Here is a 9,797-nt window from a genome sequence, read left to right on the forward strand (position 1 = left end):
GCTTCTGAATTTCAGGGTTGAAATGCCAGTAATTGCAAGGGTGATGATGCTCTAATAGGCAGGTAATTCCTGGGCAATCACAGCAGATTCTAATGGGATTCTAGTTTCTTTCCCTGTAGACGTCAAGAACATGGATAACAACGTCAATCTCAGCAGATACAGGAGAAGAATGAACTGCTCCCAAAGATCCTATAAGAAAAATCAATCCAGAATTAGAAATGATTAGGAATCCAAGCCCTGTATACCAAGTTCTAGAATGGCAAGAGATGTCTAAGAAAACAGAAATAGTATGCAGGGAATGAGGAAGAGTGCAGGACGAAGAAGATTCCTTGTAAATCTTCCCAGAGGCACGAAAAAGGTCTGAACAAAGGTTTCCAGCTCTAGCAATAATGTTATCAAACCTGGGAATAGTTTTTTTGAAAATATAATTATAGCACTCTTTCCAAACTATCAATGCCATCGAGGAAATAAGAGCTTTAGCCCAAGCATCATTAGATCTAGTGTGGTTTTTGAAGATCAGCCAATTGCCAGAGGAGAGGAAGTTAAAATCATCAGTCCTCAGGTCTAACAAAGAGAGGATAGAGATCTAGTACCATTTAAGTTTAGAGCACTTACAGATTAAATGGTCTAAAGTTTCTTCTCCAGGCCACACCAAGGGCATAAAGTAAACAGGCCAATATTCAGTTTATATAGGAGAGCTCCGGTAGAAAGCTTACCATGTGCCAATTTCCAAATGAAAACCTTTATTCGAGGAATGGAACAAAGCTTCCAAATTTGATTCCAACCCTCCTAGGAGTCAGAAGAGTTGTAATTTAAAATGAAAACCTTTATTCGAGGAATGGAACAAAGCTTCCAAATTTGATTCCAACCCTCCTAGGAGTCAGAAGAGTTGTAATTTAAACTAATCGAACCATAAACTAAAGTTGCAATGGAAACTTGTGACTTGGGGAAACCCAAACCCAAAGATTACCATTGGAGTGATCAATCTTGATATTTTTGAGCCAATCCTCATTCAAATTATTGGGAAAAACATTTTCCAAAGCAGGCATGTTAAATCCATCATTAGCAATGAAGTCATTAAACTGTAAATCTTCAAAATCAAGGTCCATGTTAAGATAAGTTGGTTTATGGATGACCGGAATATCAAGAATACAAGGGTCACACATCTAATTAAACCAAGAAGGATTAGCAGAGAGAATTTTAAGATTGGATTTGAGAAAATATGCTGAGTTACAAATAGATTTGTAAAACCAAGAAGAACAAGAGATTTTATCATTACTCCAAGGATGCCACCCTCTATATTTGTCTTTAAAAATTTCAACCCAAATCCTATGATTAGAATTAAGAACTGCAAAAATGTTTTTAGCTATAAGAGAATGAATGAAAAATCTGAGATTCCTGATTCTAAGCCCTCCCTCAGGCTTTTTAAAAATATTTAGAGTCCAACCAAAAGAATGGAAGCCACTACTATTGCTTAACCTACCCAGAGGAAATCCCGAGCCAATTTGGGAATAGAATCCATAATGGATAAAAGGAGATTCATAACTAAGAGAAAATAGTTGGCAATTGCAAAAATGATGCTGTTCAGGAGGACAGAACGACCAGCAGTAGAGATAGCAGAATGATTCTAAGAGTGGATGACAATGTTGACTTTGTCCAGAAGGAAGTTAAGCTGATTAATGGAAAGCTTTTTAGGATTGATGGGGCCCCCAGGTAAGTGAAGGGGAATTAGCCAATCCTGATCCCTAGGATTCTAGAAATGGCTTTAGCAATTTTAGAATTACACCAAGAGGGGAGAAAAATTGCAGATTTAAGCATATTGGGCTTTTGGCTAGTAAGATTTTGATAGAGATTAGGACACATGAGGCAATTTTTAGCTGATTTTCTAGAGGCTGTAGTAACAAGAATCAGATCATCAATGAATATTAGATGATTAAAATTTCTAGGGAGATTTGGATTGAAATTAAGGACCATATTTAAAGAAATGGATTTATTCAGGATGGCAGTGAGGGTTTGAGAAGTCAAGAGAAAAAGTAAAGGAGAGAGAGGGTCACCTTGACGAACACCCCTGCTGCTAGAAATCTAGGAAGAATGATTACCATTAATAATAAAGGAAAAAGAAACAAAGGAAAAACATTCTGAATCCAAATAATCCAAGGTTCAGGGAAAAGCATCCTCTAGAAAATGGCAAGAATAGCTAACCATTCTAAAGTATCAAATGCTTTTTCCACATCAATTTTTAAGATCATCCTAGGGAGGGCAAAGGAATCAATTTCTAAGCTATGAGCAATTTCCTAGGCTGCAATTATGTTGTCATAAACACCCTGCCCAGGAATAAAGCCATTTTGCTCAAGACCCACAAGCTTAGGAATCACAGATTTTAAATGATTAGACAAGACTTTTACAATAATTTGCAACAGATATTACAAAGAGAGATAGGCTTGAATTCACTAACAAGATTAGGATTATCTTTTGTAGGGATCAAAGCGACAAAAGTCTTCCACCAAGAGCGAGGAATCTGGGCTGTATTGAAAAAAAAATGAGAGATGGCATTGAAAAAGTGGTCACTAATGATATTCCAATAAAACAAGTAAAATTCTGCATTCAGATCGTCCAGACCAGGACTCTTACCCCGCAGCATAGAAGTGAGGGTTCGATAGTCCTCTCACTTGGAGATAGGTCTGATCATATCCACTCTATCTTCTTCACCCAAAACAGGGTAATCATCCAGCATTATATTAAAAAGAGTATCAAGAGTAACATCAGGAGAAACAAACCAAAGATTTTTAAAGTAATTAATGAAACATTTTTTAATAACAGCTTGCTCAGTAAAGAAGTTACCTGAATCATTTTTTATGGCTTTAACTTGATTCTTGTGGTGCTTGATTTTGACTGCAGTGTGAAAATATTTAGAGTTTTGATCATCTTTACTGAGCCATTAATTTTTAGCCCTTTGACCCTAGTAGATCATTTTTTTCCTAAGGAGGACACTATGATGATTTCTCAGAGCTCAAAGCCAAGTTGCCCTCCAAGAATCATTAGAAGTAAAGTTTATGTCCTCAATGTTTATGGTCTCTTTTTCAATGTTGAAAATTTCATTGTCGATATGACAGATGCCTAAGAACCGCCACCTGAGAAGGTTCTGCTTAGTACGGGAGACAGAGTGAATGAAAAAGTGCATTGGGGAAGCCTGAGAATCAACATTCCAAGCATTAATAACACTATTGTTGACACCCTTTAAAATCCAATCAGATATTTTCAAAGCGGAAAGTATTTTTAGAAGGGTGGACATAATTACGAGTAGTTAAAAAAAAAAGGAGCATGATCAGAGTTAAGATGGGCTAAATGCTGATTAGAAAAAAAATTATAATTTAACAACCAGCTAGCATTAGCCAGAAAATGAACCAGTCTAGCCCATCTTCGAGCCAAACTCTCTTGACCATTACACCAAGTAAAACTCAGGCCAACAAAACCAAGATCTAACAGATTATTATTAGAGATAGAGGAAAAGAAGAACTTAGATTTTAAAGAATAACTCCAAAATAGAACCCCCTTTGTGTTCCTCACTATTGAAGATGTATTAAAATCTCTAGTGAGGATCCAAGGGATGTTTAAGAGAGAAATACCATTAAGATATTTCCAAAGGAGTTTATGGTCCAAAAGCATATGAGAATTACAAATCATAGAGAGAATCCAAGTGTCATCAGAGGTGAAAATGACGAAATGAAAAGCTTGTCTGAAGACCACCACCGGAGTAACATTACCAACCTGCTTTTTCCAGATAACAACAATGCCACCTGAAAAGCCAATAGAAGGAATGGCAGCCTAATCCCATCGTTACCTTAACCTGATGCAAAAATGATGAATGAGATCAGTATTTGATTTAGTTTCCACTAGACAGAGAAAGTCCGGGTTTAATCTGGACATAATATTTTGAAGATACTCCATAGTTCGAGAGTTAGATAATCCCCTGTAGTTCTAAGCAAAGATCTTTAAGTCCATAAAAATAAAGGAGAACAACAAAAAAAGGAAGAAAATTAAGGGTTGAGAGATTTTTACCTCTTTTTTGATTTCGTGCCACTCTTAGAGGGCTTTCTCCTAGCTAGAGATTCCAGTTTGATATCTTTTTTATATTGGCAAAGGATAAAATCATCTTCAGCTTCCTGAAAAGAACCAGAGTCATCGGAGGCAGACTCCTCCATATATTCATCATTCGGATCATCATCACGGGCATCATGGGAGGGGGACCCAACTTCCTAAGAGCACTAGGATCCCACATCGACAAGGTCATGAGCTTGTAATAGGTCAAGTATCCCTTTCTTGCAAAGTACAAACTACTCTTTTTGAATGTGGACCCAACTTCCTGGGAGTACTAGAATCCCATATTGACTAAAATCGTCATTGTTTTACAATGGGTTAGATAACCTTTCCTTCCAAACTAGTTTTTTGCAATGTGGATCTAGCTTTCTACAAGCAATAGTATGTGGAGTCTTTGGAAGATAATGGAGTGGAGATGGGCCACTGTGATCTCTAACTAGGGCATCAAGGATTAGGTTGTGTGAGCCTGTCATATGCCTACATATAGGTTCAGCACCACATCAACTATGTGCTAGAGTGGTCCTAGGTTTATAAGAGATTGGTTAAGTAACCTCTCTTTCCAAAATAGTCTTTTGGGATGTGAATTCAGTCGCCTAACAATATTTGGATGTAAAGCTGCATCGTATAGATCAATGAGATGTTTGGAGACCTCGAGCATCATATATACATGACCATCATATACTTCTACCCAATCTTACAGAATTTTTACTCTTTCTCTTGCTTCAGATTAATATCTTGAATTTACTTGGGTTTTACATACAATATTGTTTATATCCTTACATATTTATCCTTTTTTTTAAAAAAAGAAAATTCTAAAAATAAGCCAATAAAAGCCTCTTAAAGAGCCCAACAATCAACATAAAAAAAAAAGAAACTATTTATAAATTAAGTACTCCTCGTATATAAACATCTAATTATAGAATACGAAAAGCTTATGTTTGTTTGGTTTTTCAAAAATTAATGTGAGTTAGATAGCATACTGTTGGAGTATAATTGGTCTATAAAAATGGTGGGTATACTTATAATGCCTTCAATAGTTTGTTAAAATAACAGTCTACAACATGATTGGTTATATGATAAAAACATAAATAGAATAAATTCTATAATATTAAAAGCTGTAAAAAATTATTCTATTGTTTGCAAATGGAGAGGAAGAGTTTTATATATATATATATATATACAATTCGCTATCTGCCAACGTTCATTAGATAAGAGATGTGTTAAGTGTATAAAATATGCCGTAATTTTACACATGTTATTAATAATTACAATGCCTAAATCCTAGGTTAGCCTTTTATAAGTATATATGTTTTAAATTGTATGAAGTCTTCATTTTTAATATGCATTGAGCCACAATTTTGACATCCATATATGAATACATGGACATTTTAGTTGTTCCATTTGACTATAAATACATAGTTTTTGGCCATGTTAAAATCACCGCAAAACACCAAGAGCTAATCCTGCCATGATATAGAGTATATGTAAATATCTTCAGTCAGTACTGTACTATGCTCATTTTTTGTTTTGAATATCAAACATTAATTTATATCATTTTGGCCGCCCAATTTTAATTTGTGTTTAACAAAAGAGTACCAAAAGGATTATGGGGAGAATTTGATAACATACACATAGGATTTGCCACGTTAACAGTAATTCGATGTGTCATCTGCATGCGTAGACATGACACATCATAAAAAATACAACGTGGACCCTCTTATTGATATGGCACATGCCATATCAACCAACTGAACTAGTCAATAAGAGTGCCATGTGCCGTGTTAATAAGAGTGTTCACGCAGCTCTCTTTGATGGCATGGCATACACAGACATGACATGTCATCAAAGAGGGCCACGTGGACACTTTTATTAACATGTGCCACGTCAACCACGTGAACTAGTGAATAAGAGTGGCATGTGCCATGTCAATAAAAGTGTCCACGCAAAACTCTTTGATGATGTGGAATATGCAGACATGACATGTCATCAAAGAGGACGGGGCATGTCCATATATGCAAATGATGCGTGAATTAGTGTTGTCATCACAAATCTGGCATATATGCTATTAAATTCTCTTCAGAATTCTCTTGTTAATGTCCTAGCCAATATAAATTACAGTTAGATGATCAAAATGATACAAATCCAAAGTCAATGCTCATAATGAAATATGACCATATTATGGAGTCCATTTAAAAAAAAAATTACCCCACATAGAACTATTTAAAATAGATTATTAACAAATTGAGATTTTAATTGTTATCCATACTTTGAATTTTAACTAATTATTTATATTATTTTGTTTCAAACTTTTACTAGTTTCTCAAATATATAAAATTTGTCTGATATTTTTCCCCAATTTTTGGAAATTTAGATTTGAATTTCAAGTTAATATTAGTTTCCGTTAATGCTTGTCCAACTTGTACAGAAAATTATATATATATATATATGGATAGTGGATAAAACCACAATTGCATTAAAAAGAGAGAGAAACAGTACAAAGAAACAAAAAAGACAAACAACTCCACTAGAAGTGGAAACAAAAGCACACAACAGGGGAAACAAAGACTAAGAGACGAGACAGAAATACAGGGAGGAGGAGAGAGGGACTCCTCCAACACTCAGCAGCAAATCAGGAGGACAACTAGCCGGGAAACTCGTCGTGCCTGTTGGGATTCTGCTCCTCGCGAGGGAGGCTTGAAAACTGGATACAGCGCCGAACCGCAGCAATAGACTCCTCAAGCTTGTGCATTTCTCTAGCAGGAACCACTGGAATCCAAGAGAGATACATGTAACAAATTTTCAAAAATAAAACAGGCAAAGAAATAAACACTGAACTGAAAACACAGTTATTTCTAGTAAGCCAAATTTGCCACAAAACCACTCTAGCAACCAAAGAGCAAGGCAGTTTGAGACGAGGGCTAAGCTCTCGATACCACAGTCCCCATAAGTCCGAGCATGACAAAGGGGCACGTGGGAAGGAAAAAGGGAGAGCGAGGCGGTCCCAGATGGCTCAAGCCAAAGGGCACCTGAAAAACAGGTGACCAATCAACTCAATAGCAGAGCAACACAGGAGGCAGGTTGCCGTAGGGAGTTTGTTACAACTACGGGCAAAAAGAGTGTCAAGCGTGAGGATCTTCCTGTCCCAGACCAACCACATGAAAGCAGCTATTTTCTGTGGCACAAACCGCTTGAAGATCACCGGAGTGATACTACATCTCAGCCCCCTGTCTATAAGGAATTTATAAAAAGACTTCACCGAGAAAGATCCATCAGAAGTTAGCTTCCAAGATTTATGATCTGGGATATCCCCAAACCCAGAGGTGATTCTGGAGCTGAGCTCAATCAGGAGAGGATCTCTCCTCATAGCAGCAGAGGGAAGTTCCAAGAGCATATCCCTAACTGTCGCAAAAGGGGAAGTAGTCGACAGGAACTCCTCACACCAGCGGTACTTAGGAGCTTGCCCGTTATACCAATTATCTAACCAAAACAGCGTGGAGTTACCATTCCCAACCGAGGAGTCAATATATGCTTTAAAAGCCTCCAGTGACGGGAAAAGGCCTTTCCAGAAGAAGGAGCAACGACGGTTGCGGGGTAACCAAAGGTTCCACCTAGAGTGCTGGTGGAAGTAGTTAAAAAGGATAGGGGCCGAACCACACCAAGCTTCATTCTGCAAGACTTTCCACCACCATTTCCCTAGAAGAGCGCAATTGAATTCCTCAAGGTTAATGATACCCCAGCCACCTTGGTCACGGGGGAGGCACAGCCTATGCCAATTGACCAAGCGACATTTGGGTCGGTCAATGTCAGGGCCTTTCCAAAGAAAATCTCTTCTCAGCCTATCAATACGGTTGACAACCCATTTAGGCAGACGGAAGATCGACATCAAGTAAGTGGGCAAAGCAGTAAGGACAGAGTTGATGAGGGTGAGCCTGCCCCCAACAGACAGGTAATTCGCCTTCCAAGATGTAAGCCTAACTTTAACTTTAAGAATAAGAACTTCCCAATCTTGTCTCCGCGGCCTTCTCCCAGCAATCGGGACACCCAGGTAAGTGATCGGGAGAGCGCTAGCAGCACAGTTCAGAGTGCCCAAAGCAGAATTGCTGGGCAGAGAATTAAAACCGGTAGAGAGCAAACATGTTTTGTTGAGGTTAATAGCCAAGACAGAAATACCTTCGAAGATAAAAAAGGATCAACTTAATAATCCTAAGGTCCTCAACCCCACCAGCCGAGAAAATAATCAGGTCATCAGCATATTGGAGGTGACAAACGTTACCAAACCTACCAAGTGGGACCCCATGCAGGATATGAGAGTCAAGAGCATGATTAAACATTACACTAAGCACGTCTGCCACAAGGACAAAGAGTAGGGGCGAAAGGGGGTCCCCTTGACGCAAACCACGTTGGTATCTGACATAACCCTCAGGAGAGCCATTGATAAGGATGGAGGCTTTAGAAGTGAAGAGCAAATTAGCGATCCAATGCCTCCAACGCGGGCCAAAACCCCTTGCCTCCAAGAGTTCAAGAAGAAAATCCCAGTCCACCATATCGAAAGCTCTAGCAAAATCCACTTTCGCAATATTACCATCAAGTCTCCTTTTTTGAAGGCTAAAGATGATTTCCTCAGCCGCCACCACATTGTCCATGATAGATCTACCTTTAATGAAGGCAGATTGGGAGTGATCCACTAGACGGTCGATAACCTTGGAGAGTCTAGTAGCTAAGATTTTGGAGATAATCTTGAGAGGCGCGTTGATCAAGCTAATAGGGCGGTAGTCAGAGACTGACACCGGGGCTTCATTCTTAGGGATAAGAACGATGTTAGCCCAGTTAATTCTTTCCAGGTTGGCCGAGTGGTTATAAAAGTCTTTACATAATTTGATCATGTCCCGTTCAATAATATTCCAAAACTTTTGAAAAAATAAGACCGGGAAACCGTCCGGGCCAGGTGCCTTTTCCGCCTCTAGCTCTTTAGTGGCCACCAAAATCTCTTCCTTAGTAAAAGGTGTCTCCAGACTGTCTAGGTCCAACCTTGCTTTGCTAGCGAGCAAGACATTCTAATCAAACTGCAAACGGTTAGCTCGTTTAGCACCGAATTGCGCGCGAAAGAAAGAAGTGAACGCGTGCCCAATGTTTTTGTCTCCCTTGAAGGAACAACCCTCAAAAGCCACCTCAGCGATGAGATTGCGGTTACGACGTCCATTCGCGATCGCATGAAAGAATTTAGTATTAGCATCTCCCTCTCGAAGCCACTTGACACGGGACCTCTGCTTCCAGTAGATTTCCTCTTACCTAAGGGTTGAAGCAAGCTCAAGAGAGAGAGAATCCACTCTTTCCAACTCTTCCACTGACAGCGGTCTAGATTCACGGATAACATCCAGGCAGTCAAGAGAGTGGCGAAGGTCTCTTTTGCGGTCACGAATGGATCCAAAAGAGTGTTTTACCCAAAGCTTGAGACGCTTCTTAACGCCAGACAGTTTTTTAGCCATAATGAAAGCCCCGCACCCGTCAAGCCGTTGCTCTTCCCACCAGCCCTTGATACGCTCGTGGAAATCGTCGGTCGTACACCACGAGATTTCAAATTTAAAGGAGGTAGGTTTAAAAACATGATGCCCGAGCTCCAGACGAATGGGACATGATCAGAACCAAATCTAGGGAGACCACACTGGTGAGCCCTTGGGAAGCGACAAAGCCAGTCCGGT

The 9,797-nt window shown here is 39.0% G+C and overlaps 1 protein-coding gene across 1 annotated transcript; it reads right to left on the reverse strand.

Annotated features, from left to right (window-relative positions):
• Positions 1-6,739: 6,739 nt before the first annotated feature.
• On the reverse strand, positions 6,740-8,981 carry LOC120284053. The gene is made up of 4 exons (XM_039290875.1): positions 8,381-8,981; positions 7,204-8,268; positions 6,969-7,124; positions 6,740-6,864 (listed from the first exon to the last, which is right to left on the reverse strand). The coding sequence occupies exons 1-4, from the start codon at positions 8,979-8,981 to the stop codon at positions 6,740-6,742; spliced, it is 1,947 nt and encodes a 648-aa protein (XP_039146809.1).
• Between the last annotated feature and the right edge of the window lie 816 nt (positions 8,982-9,797).

The sequence above is a fragment of the Dioscorea cayenensis genome, chromosome 19 (assembly GCF_009730915.1).
Source record: "Dioscorea cayenensis subsp. rotundata cultivar TDr96_F1 chromosome 19, TDr96_F1_v2_PseudoChromosome.rev07_lg8_w22 25.fasta, whole genome shotgun sequence".
In the NCBI taxonomy this organism is placed as follows: Eukaryota; Viridiplantae; Streptophyta; class Magnoliopsida; order Dioscoreales; family Dioscoreaceae; genus Dioscorea; species Dioscorea cayenensis.